Source organism: Solanum dulcamara, chromosome 9, assembly GCF_947179165.1.
Source record: "Solanum dulcamara chromosome 9, daSolDulc1.2, whole genome shotgun sequence".
Taxonomy (NCBI): domain Eukaryota; kingdom Viridiplantae; phylum Streptophyta; class Magnoliopsida; order Solanales; family Solanaceae; genus Solanum; species Solanum dulcamara.
In genome coordinates, this window is record NC_077245.1 from 23304527 (window position 1) to 23326097 (window position 21571).

The 21571-nt window shown below is 34.7% G+C and overlaps 1 protein-coding gene across 2 annotated transcripts; it reads left to right on the forward strand.

Moving 5' to 3' along the window:
- Nucleotides 1-14896: 14896 nt before the first annotated feature.
- On the forward strand, nucleotides 14897-21137 carry LOC129902454 (probable L-ascorbate peroxidase 6, chloroplastic/mitochondrial). Of its 2 annotated transcripts, none has more exons than XM_055977691.1 (12): nucleotides 14897-15239; nucleotides 15311-15454; nucleotides 15538-15658; nucleotides 15730-15830; nucleotides 15908-15995; nucleotides 17396-17463; nucleotides 17561-17647; nucleotides 18339-18413; nucleotides 18510-18587; nucleotides 18665-18769; nucleotides 20544-20618; nucleotides 20888-21137. In XM_055977691.1, the coding sequence occupies exons 1-12, from the start codon at nucleotides 14919-14921 to the stop codon at nucleotides 21038-21040; spliced, it is 1416 nt and encodes a 471-aa protein (XP_055833666.1). In that variant the 5' UTR covers nucleotides 14897-14918; the 3' UTR covers nucleotides 21041-21137. The 2 variants fall into 2 exon arrangements, with proteins under 2 accessions (XP_055833666.1, XP_055833668.1); XM_055977693.1 differs by lacking the exon at nucleotides 20888-21137 and adding an exon at nucleotides 20736-20881.
- The last annotated feature ends 434 nt before the right edge of the window (nucleotides 21138-21571 follow it).

The following is a 21571-nucleotide window of genomic DNA, read 5'->3' on the forward strand; positions in this document are numbered from 1 at the left end:
ATGGATGTAGACCCATCGGGCAGGGATAATCATTCCGGTCCTGGTAGAAGTGGCGACCATTCTCAAGAACAAAAAAGATGGCATGATTCTAATGGCTCATTTAATTTGACTTGGATGGTCATATAACTTTGACACTTGGTTTAATTTTAGTGGCTCATTTAATTTGACTTGAATTGACACATAACTTTGACACGTGGTGTACTTTTAGTGGCTCATTTAATTTGACTTGGATTGCCACATCATTTATATTATTTTTTTGAATTTAATATAGTCTAAATTAATTTACGGATTTAAATCTAATATAATTTTAATATTTACATATATATCCTTACATATATTTGAAGCTAAATATAATAGAGACAATCACGTTATTGTCGCTAAATAATTGCCGCAAAATCTTTTAGTTGTTGTAGTAAAAAAGGCATGAAAGAGATAAAATTGATCTACATAAAATGCATTAATATTGAAGTTGTAACCATCTACCTTAATAAAGTTACAGTACATGAAGAGTATATTATCTTATTAATCATAAAAGGCATAAAGGTTAGAACCAAAACAAAAGATCTGCTAAGCTATTAAAATCAAATAATTGTGAAGTAAAGTTTATGACAAGAAATCCATTCTTAAAAATATCTGAATTTTCAAAGGTTCATGCCACAAAAGTAAATAATCATCAAAGGAATTAAAATATACTTGTATGAACAATAAAACCTAGAAAGATTTACTATGAAATCAAAAAACATTAAAGACAAATACCAAAAGATAATAGACCATAAAAAATATGTTTCATAATAAGTAATACATAGCGTATACTATAAATATTGGCAAATTAGACAGTAAGGTATATACCTGGGTGGAATGCATCCATTCGAATTGAAGTTGTTTCTGCGCAATAATTTCTTTTTCTAATTAAAAGGGTGATTAGGTTGTTAAGCAGGAAATTTAAGTAATGTTTCCTATTAAGTTCTTATATTAGACAAAACACCAATAATTTTTCACTTAACGTTAAATTCACTCAACGGAAGAGTTGTGGCTGAATAGTGAGAGAAAACCTTTTATTTATAACCAATAACCAACAAAAGGTAGTAGGAACATGTGCTTGTTATGCCTTATCTGAAAAGTCACAACCCTTCAGAAAAATCACAACCATTTTAAAAATTCACAACTCATCAAAAAAGTCACAACCTTTATGAAAAATTGCAAATCCAGAAACTACAGATTAGTCAAGCAGTTGACTTAGAATATTGACAAAATGCACAACTGCTATGAGATCATTGATCACTCACACTCGGTTTAAAACCTGCACAACAAAGGTGCAGAAAGAAGCAAGGGTGAATATGGAATTTAAGTTTACATAGCAGTATCGCCGATTGATTCATTTCTGAAGCGATGGCGAGGGTCGATCCTAAAGTGCCCCTAAATCACATTCAAAGCAAGATAAGAATAATAAAGTCAACAAAATCTAATATAAAAAATAGTTTATATAAATCAAGTCCAGATACAAAATCATAGTCAAGGCAAGATAAGAATAATAAAGTCACTTTTGCAAACACTCCATCACTTTTCACACCAATACTATATCATATAAGAGAAATGAGATGATGTATGCATATGCTTCCTACTTCTATAGAAAACTTGCACATACATGTTTCCATAGTGTAAAAGTTGGGATCCATGGAGGACTTACAAGGTTCATTGTCATGACCCAATCCGCCGTGAGTGACACCCACACTAACTCTCTGGTGGGAGAACCAATCGCCAACCCAACAATTAACACATTAAACCATTTTAAAGAAAATAATCTCATTAATTTGAACCAACATTCATAAAAACTTAAGTAAAAACTTGCAGAAATGATCCCCTATAATATGAAAGTCGAGGTACCAAAACTCTAATGCCAAGAATAGAGGATGCAACCCAGAACAAGAAAATAATTGTTTAAGAGTCTAAATGTCAAGTCCCAATAGATGGAATAAGAGATAGGGAGAAATCTATGGATGCTCGGAAGAAGTAGCTCACTCTTGGATTAAAAATATGTGAGTCTCACAGTTGAAGTCGCGAAACAACAGCCTCAATATGCCCTTACTCAACAAAAGAACAATTGCAGTATCAGTACACAAAGTCAATAGTGTATTGGTAGGATAATCGACCAGTTCTAAAGATATGAATGTAAACAAGTAACCAAACATAGTAATATAAGTCAACACATGCATCAACAAGTCAACAACAAAAATAGACTCTCAGTCACAATCTCAACTTAACAAACACATGAACCATGTCCCATATGATCACAAATAAACCTATTCACTCAAAAAACCAATACACATACATAAATAAATATTTATCAGCATGGTACCCGAAACAACCAATGAGTAACCTATACAAGGCATGGTACCCGAGCCACCCAACAATCACAAATAACATACACAATCAAAATCATAATGAAACAACCACATTTGTAAGCCACAAGTAAATTAGACAGCTTCATTGAATGAGATTGACAACATGGTATCATTTCACATTCATCACTTATGTTTTTTACACATGCATTGCACAAGTAATACTATAGAATAGTTAACATGCACAAATTACATAACTTGAAAAACAAACAACCATTACCTACCTCAATAAAGCCTAGAAAGCTCTATTGAACCTAACCTTCTCCTTGTTATGAATTATAACTTGTTCTTGGTCTAAAACAAATACAAAATAATATAATAAATGAATAATGGCCTAAATATACTGGAATTATAACTTAATACTAATCCTAAGCTAATTTCATGATCATTTCACCCAACCAAGGTTTTTTCTCCATTAATTCAAGTCAAAACCCCCCTTAAGATCGTCCAACAAGGATTCCAAGGCCTAAGAATCGCAATACCAAGGTAAGGGAGTGATTTACTTACCTTAACCGATGAAATTAATGGAAATTGGTTGAAATTTATCCTAGGTCGCCCTTTCTGTTTTCCAAAGTGAGTTTGCCAAAAATGAGTGATTTTGGAGATTTTCTACAATTTTAGCGACTTAACCCCGCTATAGAGGGTCCCAACCTGCTATAGAGCCCCACACTAATGGGATTCCACTCGAGGTAGCACCTTGCACGATACAAAAACTCAAAAATCCTTCTAAAAGTCCCTATTTCATAACATACCTTCGAACCTTAACGTTCTAAACTAACCCTTCATGCCAAGTTTGATATCGAGAATTATACTTAGTTGAATTCACTTTTGAAATGTCCTATGGACTCCTTAATATCTTAGCTAATATAAAGACCAACCCAAGCTTGGACCAACATAATGAGGGCTAAGCTTACCCTTTTTGCAAAACCTCGTCACCCCTTTCTTTGGTGACACTTTCAATAAAACCTGCTCACCAATCCAAAATTTCATGTCTCTTACTTTGCAATCCACATACTCCTTTCAATGGCTTTCCGCAACCAACAACTTGGTTAGGATACTCCTCACCTTTTCATGAGCTTCCCTCACCAAGTCTACGCCCAAAGTCTTCACATCACTACCCTCAAACCACCCTATGGGCGATCTACATCCCCTTTTATAAAGTGCCTCGAATGGTTCTATATCAATGTTAGAGTGATAATGTAAGAGACCTCACACAATGGTAAGAACAGATCCCATTGGCCCCCAAAGTCAATCACACACGCTCTTATTATGTCTTTCAATACTTGAATCGTCCTATTTGACTGTCCATCCATTTAGGGATGAAAGGTTGTGATTAACATGAGTTGAGTGCCCAACTCTTGATGTAACTTTCCCCAAAATTTAAAATTAAACTACGAACCTCTGTCTGAAATGATGTAGAGAGGCACCCTACACAACCTCACTATTTCCTTGACATAAATCTTAGCCAACTACTGAGTCGTAGTCCACTCTAACTAGAATGAAGTGGGGTGATTTAGTCAACATATCTCCAATGACCCTAATAGAGTAATACTTCCCCAAGGTCTTAGGGAGTCCCACCACGAAGTCCATGGCTGTCCTTTCTCACTTCTACCCAGAAAAGGGCATTGTCTGAAGCAGTCATATAGACCTTTGATGCTCATACTTTACATATTGATAATTTTGACTTAAATACATACTCTGCTATGTCTGATACACTTAAATTACACATTCCTAAAAAAGTATAAAGCATTCTCTGATCAAATATATAACCTAATAAATGTTAGGATTGATCCCACGAAGAATATGATTTAGACTTTAGATTAATCGTTTATTATTTGCTTTAGTAATCAATTTATTTCCATAAAGAAAGGGGAGATTTTTATAAAAACTAATTAACAAATCAAATAAAAAGCATCAACGAACAAAGTAGCGATTTAATATGGTTTAAATCAATATGAATTGAAACTAGAGTTTTATGTGTTCCCCACGAATCCTTAACTAAGTAGACCTTTTTTATTAGTAATCATTTTCTAGTATGTTACATGTAGATTAAGTAAGTTAATTTCTCCTAAGTCCTTAATCCGACAAATAGGTGAATTTCACTATGCAACTTGATCCATCTACGAGTATATGCTTTACTAACCCTTACCAATTATCCCAAATTTAGTTATCTCTTGATCCATTAAAGCTAATTAGATGCGGATGATTAACCCAAATCTCATTTTTAAATCACTTTTCTCATCCGTTACCTCCTTGATCCCGCAAGTAAGGATAAGACGAGTTCTCATATTGTCCCTCGTTAAAAAGCATCAAAATGAAGGAAAAAACAATACATGTATGCACACTATTCAAGAATTATTTTTTATTAAGTTCTACATCGTTAATTCTTCATGGTTCCCAGAACCCAGTTATTGAATTATCTACTCATAGTTATGTAATAACAATCAAGAATATTTAGTGTAAAAGAAATCATGCACTTACAATATCGAATGTGAGAATCCCTAAAATTTTTAAATAAATTCCGAACTTCAATATCGATAACAAAAAACAATTCAAGAATAAAAGCCCAAAAGTAGTTCAAGCTATATTCTCAAAACCAAAAATGTGAATAATGTAAAAATAAACCTTAAGAGTGTATTTATAGACAACTAATCCTAAATAAATAAGAATTTGGAAAAATTAGAAAACTTTAAGTCAGTTGGGCTCTACGACTTGTTTCTACGAACTGTAATGACTTGGACGAGTCATAGACCCAATTCCTAATCAATCACATTGCACTGAGGAACTCTTCTTCTTCATGGCAACCTTCTAAGACTCGTAACTCTAAGGATAACTCGTCAACTGAAGTAGTAGACACAGTCTTGGTTTCATCATTAGTAACTTCTTCTATTAATGTGTTCTACGACTCGTAGAAATATTAACAAGTCATGGAATTGACTTGTCATATTCAATTTGCCTTCAGTCTTTCACTTCTACTTGACAACTTCAAATGACGACTCGTAAGAATAAGAATGAGTCGTAGACTATACTCATCAACTTCAACTTTAACTGCATTCCTCTTTTTTGTTTAGACGATTGATACCTATGACCTATAGAAGTCACTATGAGTCGTAGGATGAACCCGTAATCTCCAAAAACTCCTCACTTTAGTGTTGTGATTCTTTATTCAATTCTCCGACTCATTTTCCTGTAAAATAAACACAACTAACATCAAATATGCTAACAATCACTTTAGAAAACATGCAAATTCTCAAGTTTAAAGCATTAAAAGTACCATAATTCCATGGTACATCAATGTCCCTTTTCATTCCCGGCCACCAATAAAGCCTCCTTAAATCCTGGTACATTTCTGCTATATCTAGATGAATTGAATACTTCAAATCATGGGATTCTTCCGACACATTCTCGATTAAGTCACCAATACGAGGAACAAAAATCCTTCTTTTGAAACTGAGTACTCCACATGCATCAAGACTGGCGTCTTGGGCCTCCTCAATCACCACCTTGTTCTGAAGCTTGTTCAATTGTTCATCCTCAAACTGTTTTATCCTGATGTCCCTAGTAAACATGTATTTGACCTCAATACTGACCAACACCCCATCCTTCTCTAAAATGCCTAACTGCATGAACTTGGATTCTAGAGTCTGAATCTCTCTAGCCAAAGGTCTCTTAGACACCCGAAGCAAGCCAAACTTCTCATGCCAATTGTCTTCAGGCTCATTGCATCTGCAACCATATTGGCCTTACCTGGATGATGTTGAAAGGTCATATCATAATCCTTGAGCAACTTCATTCATCTTATCTATCTCAGATTCAAACTCTTTTGAGTAAACACATGATGCAGACTACAATGATATGTAAACACTTCACACTTGACACCATAGTGATAGTGTCGCCAGATTTTAAGGGTAAACAATACTACTGCCAACTACAAATCTTATGTAAGGTAGTTCTTCTCATAAAGCTTCAATTGGCTTGAAGCATAAGCTCTGACATTCTTTTCCTACATCACCACAATTCCTAAAGCCGAGTATGAGGCATAGTAATAAAAAATGAAATCCTTAGCTTCCACCAGCAATATTCGGATAAGATTAGTGGTCAAGAGTGTCTTGAGCTATTGGAAGCTCTCCTCAAACTTGTCAAACCATAAAAAGGGTGCCTACTTCTTGGTCAATCTTTTCAAGTGGTAGAAATAGAAGCAAAGTTTTTGACAAATCTGTGATAGTAGCTAGCAAGACCCATAAAGCTTCGAACCTCTTTTATAGAACTAGGCTGGAACCAATTCATAACTATCTCAATCTTTTGGGAGTCTACCATCACCCCTTTCCCCGAGACCACATGCCCTAGAAAGGCAACCAAAGATAATGAGAATTCACACTTTGAAAACTTAGCATATAATTTCTATTTTCCCAGGATACCCCGAACAACACGAAGGTGATCTGCATACTCTTTGATTTTGGGATAGATCAAGATATCATTTATAAACACGATCATTAAAAGAGTACAGAAAAGACTTGAAGACTCCATACATCAAGATCATGAAAGTCGTTTGTGTATTAGTCAACTCAAACGACATTACCAAGAAATCATAATGCCTCTATTGAGTTTTAAAGGCCATTTTAGGTATATCCTCATGCCTAATATTTAACTGATGCTACCTTGACCTCAAGTCAATCTTTGAGAATACTAAAGCACCCTTCAACTGGTCAAAGAGGTCATCTATACGAGGCAATGAGTACTTGCTTCGGATGGTGACCTTGTTTAACTGTCTGTAGTCTATAAACATCCTCATATTACTATCTTTCTTCTTTACAAATAGTACCAGAGCACCCTAAGGAGAACCACTGGGATGAATGAAACCTTTATCAAGTAGTTCTTGAAGCTGAGTCTTGAGTTCTTTCAACTCTGCCAGAGCCATGCTATATGGGGGAATAGATATTGGGCGAATGTCCGACTCCAACTCAATACAAAAGTAAATATCCCGATCTGAAGGTATACAAGGAAAATTCGTACAAAATACCTGCTGACATCCAATTCTGACCCTTCACAACATAAATTAATAACCGAGCTTCTTAAATTTCGAACAATTTTCAAATAATTAGCTTGTAAAATTCCCAAATATTTTAAAATTGTTTTTAAGTAATTTTGGCATTTTTGTAATTCTTGAACGATACATATATTTGTATAATTATTTATCTAATTATTATATTTTATTATTATTCAAAAATTATCTCAAAAAATTTTGTTTCTAAATAAAAATTTTGTTAATTAATTTGGCTTGATTAATAGATTTATATTTTAAGTTAGTTAATTTAAAATTAAGTTAATTATTTTACTTTTTCAAGATTAAGAAGCTCGTTAATTAATATTAATTTTTTCTATTTAAGTGTTACTCGAATTCCCTAATTAAACTCAATTTGGCTAATTGCTTAACTCAATGTGGCTAATATCTTAATTCAATTGGCTATAATTGAAATTCATATGACCATTTGTTAAATTGCAGTCTTAGCCAATTTTAAACCACATTCCCGCCGCCCATTCCCTTTTAATTCACTATGTTACAATTTCGTACAACATATGCACCACCAACTCTTTCCATAACCCCAATACCAAGACAACACCTACAACAATCCAACTAAACAAACCCTTAACCAGCAACCAATTTTCCTACACCTATACACTAACCTACACTTTAATTCCCACATGGAAACATTATACCATTACACTTTAACATTTACATATATTACTTACAATTCATACAACAATATCCAATTCCCAACAGACCCACCTTTCCATTACAACGTATAGAACAACACCAAACACGTGCCCCAATTTCCTCTCTTTTCTTTTCTTTTCTTTTCCACTCACCTCAAGCGCACACACCTCGTATTCATCTTCCTCATGTAACACCCCATATTTGTTTTTGCCAAGACTCGAACTATTCTTCATGTGCGTGTATGATCAAACTCGATGACTTCTAGTTGTATATATGAGTTAGGATTAATTTCTAAGTATTTGAAGTATATAAGATGTGTTTTAGGGTCATAAGGGATCTCTAACCCCAAGCCGAGTCCAAAGAATTTCTATAGGCTAAATTTTCGTATGAGTTCGTATAAGGTCAAATTGAAATGACCATATCTCCTATAATATAATGAATTAAGTGGTCTATGACCTATCAAATTAAAGGTGTTTGAATTTTCTTTCCAACCCCACCAAAATTGTATTTTTTGGAGTTCGAATTAAAACGTTATGCCCAATCAACCAGAGAGGTGCGCGACAAGTCCGCAACGCGGACCTGTCGCTGACTTGGCCAGTTTTTCCAGATTTTTTATGATGAAAGAGGTGTGCGACAAGTCCGCGATGCGGACCTGGTGCGGACTTGGCCAGTTTTTTCCAAATTTTAGTAAAGGCAATTTGGACCATTCCTTATTACATATTAGTTTCTAAGGAGTTTTCTCTCCAAGAACATTGAGAGCAAGAATTGGAGAAGAGAAGAAAAGTTAGAATTCAAGTTCTTCAAGTAAGGCCATCAAATCCTTGATTTGTTCTTCAAGTCAAGTATGTAAGGCTACTCATAAGGTTGGATTGATTTCATCCACTTGCCCTACATCTCCATTGATTCGAGTTGAGTTGAGTTTTGAGGTTCCATGAGTTGAGTTCTTGAGTTATCTATAATTTCTATTGAGTTTTTTGTATATAAATTAATATGTATTAATGATGTTCTTGAGTTGAGTTTTGTTGAGAGTATGGATTCATGTATTCATTCACATGAACCCAAGATGAGATTTTATTTTTGTCACAATTTGTCTTGAGATTGAGATTGATGGTTTTCATGTAAATATTGCTTTCAAAGTGAAATGATGCATATTTTAATGAGTTTGATGAAATTGAACATAAAATTAAATAAGAATTTTGGAGCAATATGTTTGATGATGATGTAAATGATGTTTAGTTTTAAAAAGGTAAAATGATTGATACAGAGGTAATGTTGATGATGATGTTTTGAGATGAAATAAATTGGAGTCTAATGTGACTACATGATATGATTTGCATAATTTTATTTGATTGGAGTCATATGAGGATTTTGAGTATAAATGATTGTTTGAGAAGGAGTTTTAAAAATGATTTGTGAACGTTTTTGAATAAATTATTTATGCACTATTTTGAGTTTAAAGAATGATTATTTTCATCTTTGATTTAGAAAGAGTTTAAGCATGATTTGAGTTTGAGAAGTCTCTTAATTATCATTTTGAATATAAATGAGTTGAACATTTTTACGTTAAAACGTCTATTTTGAGTTGAGTTGAAGAGTGAAAATTATGTTTTAAATACATTTAATATTTACTGCATGATTTATTTGAAAGCGTGTATTAAATGAAAACATTAATGATTGTTGACTTGGAGTCTTGATGAGTCATGAATGAGTCTTGAAAGGATTGTCTAATTGAATGAAGTGACGATTGAAATTGATTGAGTTTTGAAATAAGGTCCAATGAGACCAGATTGATTGGGTTTTGAAAAGAGTCCAATGAGACTAAATGAGTTGATTTGAAACTTATTTAAACTTGAGAAAAATAAAAATAATTGACTATTAAGTAAATAATAAATACACACAAATGAATTAAATATGCTAACTAATTTCTATCTACTCAGCTCCAATTGCTCATTTGTGAATGTCACAGTCCAAAAAATCAAGGTCATGATGGCACATATCCCAAACTCCATCCCAATATGTAAGCCTAAAAGTAAAACCATACGAGACTCCCAAAGGGAAGTCAGACCACAAACAAACGCAATAAAAGGAAAACAACAAAAATTATCCCAAAACCTGGTATCATAAGTTTAAAAGTATCTATATACAAATCTGAGTCTTAATACACAGTATAAGTATCCGAATATAGAAAAGACTATAAATGAAAGATGGACTAGCGGCGATCCGGATCCCAAAATCTCACCATTGATCTGATAATGATGTATCCACTAAAAATCAACTACCATGCTGGACACCATGGCTATAATCTGCATCAAAAGGGACACATAAATAGGGGTGAGTACAATTCACATATACTTAGTAGGTTTAACCAACTGAGTATAAGGAATAAATCAAAACTATGAAATAAACTAAGCAACGCTTCCACCTGTACGTAGAAAAGTCCCACTCCAGCTATGCTGCCGCTAATTTTTATATAACGACACGATTAATTTAAACACATAAATATAGTTCAATATCACAGTTAAACAGATAGGTCAAGTATCACAGGTATCAATGCAATGCAATATGATGATGCAATGATATGATGATATGGTGGGATCAAGATTGTTGCACAACCTGTCATATACACCTACCAAGCTGTACTACCAAGCAGGACCCATAGGGGTCTTGCATACCATATACCTCAACACATTCTCAATGTATCAACTCAGCCCTAAGAAGGATAGCCAAACCCACCCCAATTGTAGAAATCACACTTGAACTCTCTATCGGATGAACAACTCTTGAATTTAATATTCGGAATGACAACCCACGATCAAGAATAAAATGTACGCATCACAAGGAGTCCAATGACACCCATATTAATAGGTTTCGGAATCGAGGGTAAAATAATCCAAAAATTGATCAATTTCAAAAAGGGTTGAATCTAGAAATTTCTTGTAAAATTATATTCTACTAGTAATAAGGAATTCATGGTTGAAAATACATAAAAATAGAGTAGAAATCGAATTAGAAATCACCATTTTTCTTAAAATTTGGGTTAGGGAAGAAACCAAGTAATTTAGGGCTTGAAACTAAAAATTAGGGGTTGAAATCACCAAGTAATTACTAAAAAAGAAGGTTTTAGGTCAAAATTTACTTACCTAATAATTTTACTCGAAAACCTCTTCTCAAATCGCCTCTCCAAGCTCCAAAGACTCAACAATGGAGGAAATGGAGTTTTTTCCGATTAAACTGTCACGCTCCGAGAGGGTATCCTAGGCGTGACCAGCACTCAGAAATCATCTCTGGCCTCTGAGAGAATCACTTGGTCGTATCACTCATTCGCTCATCAGCGAAAGACTTAAGTGAAAAAAAGAATATTTATGTGGGCTCGCCATCATCAACATCAAATAAAAGAAATAATTCTTAGAAGAAGTAGTTTCAAAGGAGAACTACTCCAATTACATCATCGAACTCTATCTATGAAGCCTCTAACACTATCAAACGGTGCCAATGACATGTCCGTAGCTACCTCAAAAGAAACATAATACTCAACAATAATAAAAGGATAAAAAGTTCCTCCGAATACAAGAATGACTCACCAAATAGCTGAAAAGTAATGATCTTCAACGGTGCGCCTGTTAAGGATCTCTAACACCTTATCTGCATCATAAAATGATGCAGGTTGAATGACGTCAGTACATGGATTGTACGCGTATGTAAAATGGCAGGAAAGTAAAGACAGATATCAAGAAACTCATCTCAGGAAAACTCGGCTCAGAACTGAACATCATCTCAACATCAATATGTAATGCAAGTTTAAAAATAATAATAATAAGCAATGCTTACTCAGTTGGGAGTTTCTCTAACCGACAACCATCACTTATGAGCTAGTGATGATACAACGAAGCGATATCGTTGCCACATCCATCCAATACCTTGCTAGGGTAGAGGACATTACCATCTTGGATCCAATCATCAAAGTCCTCTTTTTGGGACTTAAGAGGTATAACATCCATCCTACGCTGGCTACGTAGTTTTGGGGTTTGAGTCAATTAAACTCTTATCCAACTCGATGCTCAATACTACTTCCAAAATATATGCTCATATTAACATCATCATCTAGTCTTATTGAAAAAACATCAAACTCATCTTATTACCTCTTCATCAATCATTACACTTCAAAACATTATTTACATCTCATCAAAATATCTTGCTCAAAACATCATTTACTCAAATTCATTTAAACTCAATTCTTTTGCTCTTTCAAAACTCAATAAAATACATATATAATATTAATTCAAATCACTCTTTTTGTCAATAAATATTAAAAATCAACATCTTTACTCAAAACACGTGTAAAAATATTCATGAACATCAAATCAATTAGGGTTCATTGGAAAGTAGCCACGAACAATAATTCCAATAATATGAGAGATAAAAATAATAATAATCTCAATGCATAAATATATTTAACTCAATAGAAGAACAATTAATTCATTTAGAATTCAAGAATTAGGGTAAAACTCAACTATAACTCAATTATGATGAATTTGATTATTGAGTGCATGGACGAACTCAATCCAATGCTATGAATAACCTTATATACCTGTGATTCGAAGCTTTACTCCGAATTAAAGAACTCAATGATCACTCTTGAACCCCTAGCCTTTTTTTCGCGCCGGAGCATTTTGTGTACTACCCGAGTATAAGCATCACCGAAATATTATTTCTACACTACTAAAAACTAAAACTATGTTTGAGAATGAGTAAAGAAGTGTATAGAGAGAAGAGTTGCTTGAGAAAGCTTGATGAATAAAATAAAGAAATAAGGTGGGTATTTATAGGTGTGGAGGAAGGACCTAACAATAAATAAAAATAATTACAAAGAATAATTTTGAAAATTCAATAGAGGATTGTGATCTCATGGATGATGTCAAATGGAGGACTATTGATGTCATGAGTGATGTCAAATGAATCTAGATCTTTTCATGATTGGTGAAATGAACCTTCTTTTAACAGAATACCCTTTTTCGGAGCTGTGTTTGAACAAGATAACTTTCTAATTAGGATTTGGTGTCTTCATATGAATTATATATCTAGAATTATACTTTCATGTCACTCAAGAATCAACCGATTTGGAATATCCTAGCGTGAGATATGATTGTTCTTCTACAAACACTCTATTTCATCACAATACCATGTATTGCAAAAATTAATTTATTTGACCTACGTATCCTCCGAATCTTAAGATATGGTCTCATGAAAGTTTTAGGTAATGCCATTGGGGTTATTTAGAAATTTGAATCACCTAATTTGGACTATTCTATGAAAAGGTATGCCCAAAATACAGAAGCAGTATCATTTTCGTCGAGAATTGAAACACCACATACAACGTTTTAGGCATTGTTATATAAACAATGTTCTGGCATCAAATAACCCTTCGCGATCGCGAGTCACTAAACCTCGCGGTCATGAAGAGTACTGGACACACTGACCCATCAGGATCGCGGAGCTCACCATCACGTTCACGAAGCACACTAACCCAACACATCGCGATCGCATGAACCAGGGTCGTGATCGTGATGAGTTAAATTACCTGCACCAGAAACTAGCTGAACCCAAAATCAAAGTCTCCAATCAGATCTTCGAGATTCGTTCGGAATTCTGTATACACAAATCTTATATGCACTCCTACTAAATTCGATGTTCAGGACTCAATGGACCCATCAGAATTCGAGTTCAAGGTCTCCTTGACCCGAAATCCGATAAGTTGCAACTAAACTAGTTTCGACACTTGAAATATCCAAAATGCCCTCACAATTTCTAAAAATTACAACGAAGCCATTTCTAGCATTAGAATCACCCTCCGAAAGCATTGGAATCATCAAAAATCCAATTCGAATTTCCAAACTCAATTTGTTGACCAAAATCAAACTTAGCTCATTTAAAATCAAACCTTTCAACTTAAGACCTCAAATTCAAGTATCAACCCCAAATCTGATTCCGACAACTCTCCTAGATCAATTTCCACATTTCAAAACTTCTGAAATCGACGGAATTCCATTTCGAGACTCGAAACTCTGAATGGTATAAAATCGCACTTAGAGAACCACTTAAGCCTTGAAACTCAAGAGCTTGCACAATTCACAATCTAATAAGACTCAAACAATTCTAACTACACAGACTGATCAAATAATATTCGGGGACACTAAAGATAAGTATAAAATGATAATTTTGTGAATTTTTTTGAAAATGACCCTTAAGGTCATGACAGTGAAAAATGTCGAAGCCCAACAACATATTTAATGCCGAATGCACATTAATTAATTAAATAAAAAAGTGATTGAGAAACTTTTAAAAGCTATCAAAAAAAAAGCTTAGCTAGAATCGAATTGCAACATCAACTATCAAATGAACCCCCTTAATCGCTAAACTATTCTTTTTAATTGTTCTAAGCGGGGTTCATTAAAGATATATATCCGTAATATTCAAATTTAACCTTTTATATAAAATATAATTTTTCGATTGAGGGTGAATCCCCTCACTCCCACGTAGCTCCGCCCCTGATAAGTAACACTAACTATTATTATCACTAGATGAAACTAATCTTTTTACTTATATGATATAGCTTTGGATTCGAATTTTGGGAACAATAATATTTTTAATACAAACTGTTGCATCTTAAATGAGTTGTTTATGATGTGAATTTAAATAATAACACTAATAACATACTTGATAAAATTTCAGGATAAAACATACTCAAATTTTACTAGGAAGTAGATTATTTCGAAAGGTCTCAACTGAGAATAACGGTAATCCAAATGAGAGCTGATGGAGCTAATTTGGTAGGCCAACATTATCTCTCATTGGACACTGGCACTCACTATCCAAAACATGAGGAGAAGTCTCACCCATTGGCTACTAATGCTTTTTTCCTCACTTCACCATCCTCCCCTCCTTCCCCCGCTATGGCTTCCCTCGCCGGCGCCGCCTCTCATGTCCTCCCCTCTGTCATGATCGCCGCCACCTCCACCTCCACTACGCCCAGACTTTCCTTTTCATTCTCCTCCTCCTCTTCCTCTCCTTCTTCTCTCAAATACCTTGGATCATTTCCTCTCCTTCCCCACATCTTCCGCTACCAGGTTAGTTTCTCTTCTCCTTTCGTAATTTTTGTTTCTGTTTTCTCGTTTTGAAAGCAATTTATAACTTGCAGAAGCGATCGTTGATTGGAACATCTAGTGGAAGATTCAGTACATTGGCCTCGCCGAAATGCGCTGCTTCTAATCCTGATCAGTTGAAAAGTGCACGAGAGGACATCAAAGAACTGCTGAAGACCACGTTCTGTCATCCTATTTTGGTCATTTCTTAGTTACATGCCCTCATCACTTTCCTCTCACCTGTTTTAGGGGCAACGTTCTTAACGTTTTAAATGATTCCCAGGTTCGCTTGGGCTGGCATGATGCTGGAACTTATAACAAGAATATTGAGGACTGGCCACAAAGAGGTGGAGCTAATGGAAGCTTAAGATTTGAAGATGAACTAAAACATGGAGCAAATGCTGGTAAATATTCATTTTCTTGTTACTTTTTGCTTTTTCACTATCTATTTTTGGCTGACAAACTTGCAATTCAGGACTTGTAAATGCACTGAAACTTCTCCAGCCAATTAAAGACAAGTATGCTGGCGTGACATATGCAGACTTATTTCAGTTGGCCAGTGCCACTGCCATTGAGGTCGTTACTACTTTTGGCTTTTGTGTTTGCCTGAAAGTTAATTCACACTTATTTTTTCTGCTTTTTCAAACTTATAGGAGGCTGGAGGCCCAAAAATTCCCATGAAATATGGGAGAGTAGATGTTTCTGGACCTGATGAATGCCCAGAAGAGGGAAGGCTTCCTGGTGAGAGATTCTTAGCTCTCATCTATATTTCTTTGGTACATCATGATTTTCTCGTGCAGCTTAGCTTATCATGCATGGTAACTACTGATTAGGATTATCTTGAATGAGTTTTATCCCAGTGTTTAGTATTTAATGGACTCCTGCAAAGCCAACAATTTCATCTGAAGCTATCTTTGAAACCTGGTGATTAGTGAAGTTCAGTTGGTTTGCGCTAGGTGTGACGTTTGGTAAGAGACCGCATAGAACTTTTTCTTTTATCTGAAGTTCATCCAATCCGGAGATTATAAGAAGATTGTACAACTATTATTTAATGGAAAAAAAGAGAGATCACCAAGGCGGATTAAGAGGATCGACGGAAGGAGCTATACATAGGTCTTTGCTGATGCCTCGGGGTAGACCATATTATCTCGCTGATGCCAGAGGATTTGCCAAACCCTGCGAAATTTGTTTTAAGACAAAATTAAGTGGTCCTAATTGCAAAGCTATCTAGCCAACATTTTTTCAATTCAAGTCCAAATGTACTCTTTAAATAGTACACCAGTAAACTTGCATACGCTTGATAAGCTGCATACATAGGGTTTGACTCGTGATCTTCAGAACATACTAAACACCATATAGAGGTCAACACATCCACTTCATAAGACAGAATATTTATCATATAGGTATACAAGTAATTTTAGTTTACAATGCCACTACCCCATCCTGCACTCCAATTTTTTTTTGTCATCCGATTCTTGTTATCTTGGATTAGCATCCTACAATTGGGACAAATTTGAGGATTTATAGCTGTTAGAATTCCACATTGGGGTGGAAAGGGGTTGTCTGCCTCCTTATATTGTTTTTGATAGTCCTCGCCTGTGAGCTAGCTTTTTAGGATTGAGTTAGGCCTAAGGTTTATTTCCTTACATTGTATCAAAGCCAAACCCATTCTTATTCTTGGTTTACCCAGTGTTGGAATCCATGTTATATTGTCTACGTTCCATATGTTCGAATGGAGGGGGAGGGTAGATGGTTAGAGTCCCAAATTAGTGTGGGGATATCCTTATATCGTCTTGGGCAACCTTTACCTCATGAGCTAACATTTGGGTTGAGGTCCATATCTTAACAATAATATCTTATATAACCATTTACCTAAACATCTTCTTTTTTATACTGAAATCAAGGCCTATATGATGTTCTAGAATTGCTTTGGTCTGATTATTCAGCTTGTGATAGAAGCAGATCCGAGTATACCCATTTGCTGTATGTTGTATGTCTTAGTTGGTCTACCATGACTTTCTGTTATTTAATCCTTCATATTTGAAGAGTCTAACCTTCTGCATTTTGTCTAACAGTATCCTATTACAAAATTTTCCTCCATTTGCTTTGATATATACAACTTACTTAATCTTGTTGATTAGATGCTGGTCCCCCTTCCCCTTCTTCTCATTTGCGAGATGTCTTCTACAGAATGGGACTAAACGATAAGGTAACATTCGTCAAAGTTGTTCTCTAATTCATTTCATCAATGATCTCAACTTCCTTGCCCGATGTAAGCTTCTCACTAGTGAACTTCTGCTTTCTAGGAAATTGTCGCACTTTCTGGGGCACACACTTTGGGGAGAGCCAGATCAGAGCGCAGTGGTTGGGGCAAGCCAGAAACGAGATACACGGTATCCATTTGCTCACGCTACTTGATATTATCATTAATTGTAAATTGTTGTGCTTTTGAGGCGTTTTTTTCAAATTTCCGTTCCGACATATATTTTTCCAGCTATAATGTTAATCTAGAATGAAGACTGACCAATTGAGGATCTTGTCCATTAAAAAGCATGCTGCAGAACTCAAAATGCTTCTTTGTATTATACCATTCTCAAAACAAAAAAAAAACATATTTGTATTAATGTATGTCAGAGATTGACATAATTAAGCTGTTGGTTGTCTATGAATCATTATATCTACACCCTTCCTCTTAAAATTAAATGAAACGTTTGGAATTTTTATCAGAACACTTAGTTATAAAAAAACATTTTTTCCCCTCAAATTAGTTTGAATAATATTCTCACTTAGCCCTTCATATGGAAATAGGATCTACTGAGGGCTGTGTGATTGGAAACTAATTTCCTATTTTTTCAAATACATAAGGTTAGTCTTTTGCAATTCACATCTCTATTGTTCAGTCAATTAATATTTTTTTCTCATGTCTTGATTTTCCTCTACGGTCTGTACCCCATGGTGCTTTTGTTTCTTTACAAATCTTTAAAAAACCCAGATATCTGCTGCTAGCCTCTGTGCAATGATCCACTTATGTTTCTTGCATATTAACAAATCTGAATTTTTGAGCTGATTTTGTGTGCATTGCAGAAAGATGGACCAGGAAGCCCTGGAGGACAATCATGGACTGTGCAGTGGTTGAAATTTGACAATTCCTACTTTAAGGTACCATATGATGAAAATTGTTAAGACTCATGGGCACTGAAGTATGATAAACTAGATGACTTGTTGCTTATTATTCTTAATTTGAATTGATGTTAGGACATTAAAGAGAGAAGAGATGAAGATCTACTAGTTTTGCCAACAGACGCGGTTCTTTTCGAAGATTCTTCATTTAAGGTGGAAAAGAAGCACAACTTCATGAATTCTGTCAATACAAACAAATTTTGCTTCTTTAACAATTTACAAGCTTGCAGGAATATGCAGAAAAGTATGCTGTATATCACGATGTATTTTTCAAAGATTACGCGGAAGCCCATGCTAAACTGAGTAACCTTGGAGCTAAATTTGATCCTCCTGAGGTTTATATGCAGAAATATTTTTCTTCTGTTAATAGATTATACTTCTTGAATCTCTATTTCTATATCATCTGTCATCTGATTTTTTTATGAAATAGCTGGTTGAACAATTTTCGCCATTTTTTAGTTGATTACTATTTGTGTGAAATCTAAATATAGACGTTCTTGTGTCGTTATGAGCTCCTTCTACCTGTCTATTTTTTCTCTCCAGCACAACATGTAAGTATAGTGTCCTGACTAGTTATATAGAATGAATATAATTACCGTCCCACAGAGAATTTGCACCAATCCCTTGTCAAATACCAAGATTGGAACTACTTCGATTTGTTCAGCAAATCTAGCTTTCACTAAAACTTACCAAGGATTAAGCAAAGGACAGATGTACGAACTATGGGATTTGATCTTTGTGTAAAGTCCTAGGACTAGATAGCTCCTAATACTGATGAAGAGAATCCATTAATGTAACACGCCCTGTTTGTGATTGCATAAGGCAGACTAGGTATATTTCTTCACAATTCAATTTACATATAAGCGCTTTGGACTTATGATATTCAATCCTAGTCAGACCTATTCCTTTTTCTAAGTTCAATCTAAAGTTTCCATCATATTAAAACTCAAAAGACAAGTAGATGTCAGTAATTATACCTAAAGCACCAAGAAGAAAAACTCTGTCAAAGCACACTTCTGTTCAAGAACTCCTTTCTTTGCACTTCATTTCCTTGCCAAAAAATAATAAAATGTTCTCCCTAAGCCCTACTTGATTTCTCCTTGTATAAGTAATGGAACAACTTAGAAATTTCGAAACGCAGAACAGTACCTGATGCTAAAGTTGGAGCACCTAACTTTGCCTAAAACTTCTTCGACAGATTTTTGACCAACACACATTTCTTCCTTAGCACCTAGGCACTGATTTTCAGAGGGATCATTTTGATGGCTGTGCAGCACCTAGCTGCTAGCCTTCTGCTAACATTCTACACCTTCAGTAATTTTATCACATGTATGTGTCGGGATGTCCAATTGACAAATCATTCTAGGTTTTGAGATCTACCATATGGCAAACTCTTGCAGATATATTTTAGTAAATTCTTAAAGTTGAGTCAAAATGCACTTTGAATAGAGCATGCTTTGACACCCAAGAGTTTTTATTTCTTCTCAAAAATATGAACTTGGTTGGAGAAACCTATGAAATTCCCTGAAACTTAAACAAATCTTAAGTTACAATTACCTGATTGTAAGTAACTGAAATCATTTTCTGTCTGGCTTGCATGAGTACCTTCAGTGCTTGCACTTGTACTCTAGTTCGATTTTTCTAGCATTTATACTCATCAGAGAATATTGCCGAGATAGTTAAGATGGTGAAAGCAACTCTAATCTGTCTCCCAGAATATTCATTCATGTGACTGTTAAGTAAGGCAACTTTTGATTCTGTACTAAAATTTCTGTTAATCACTCAAGATACTTACTTTTCCATGTAAAACTCATTTTTTTTCCTGTGTACATTCACCAATCCACAAAATTCAGACATGCCCCGTTAGCTTTAGCTTGTTCTTAATCAATTGCATGATAAATACGGTTTTCTTCACTCCACCTCCCTCAAATAGTCTGTTTTTCCCTCCACGGTGATTAGGGGCCAAGGCTCTACTATCTTACTCCTGTTTCAAAAAACAGATTATTTGTCTTCAACTGTATAATACAGCAATGATTGTGCAACTCTTTGACTAATTTTAGCAAATTTATGGAGACAGAAACAATAATATGTATTGAATTTCTTGGACAGGGTTTCTCAATTGACAGTAATCCTACACAAGGTCAGCCAGAGAAGTTTGTGGCAGCAAAATACTCAACTGGAAAGGTAAATTTTAAATTGCTTATTATTTTTTCCTTCCGTTAATTGTCAAAGTTCCACAATTGCATTTTAATCCCGGGGAGATATATACATGTTTAAATTTTACTCTTCTGGTTGCTGCAGGATTAAATACAACTTAGCATCTTAAGTTCTGCCGTTTCTTTTAATAAAATCCAATATCAAGCTATTACCAATTTTTTGCACTCAGACATAAAATTGGTAGTGTAATGAAAGAGAGAAATAAATTCAACGAGTCTTGCCTATTTGAATTGCAGAGAGAGCTCTCGGATACTATGAAACAAAAGATTCGAGCAGAATACGAAGGTTTGGGAGGAACACCAGATAAGCCTCTCCCGACGAACTATTTTCTCAATATCATGATTGTGATTGGTGTTTTGGCAATTTTGACATCTTTGCTTGGAAACTAATGGCTTTAGTTTGATCTTGTAGATATCTTGTGTGCTTTATATCGGCATTATTGAGAATGAAAATTAAATTTGAAATTTACACTCTGCTTTTCTGTCATCTGCTTGACCTTGTGTCAATATGGAATTTCTGTGAACATTCTAGTTTGCAGATTTCCAATCATCCTATGATATTATTAACGATCATCCTTGACATCTTTACGTATACTGGATAAAAGTCCATTTATCCTAACAATCCAGTGATGACAGACACCATCAAAATCAACATTTTCTCCAAATACATAATATTGAAAAGCAAAATGAAATTTGATGTAAATTCATATTCACCCGATATTTCAGTCTCCAAACTTCCCCCCAAGAGTAACATCAGTCTTAGTTTTAGATATTTTCTCAATCATACTTAGCTTCAGTTGTCTTATACTTCCTCTGTTCACTTTTACTTGACACATTTGGACTTGACATATTAATTGATATTTAGTATTAGATCTTGAAAAATAATTACTTGTAAAACATAGAAAATATTGTGTTTTCTTG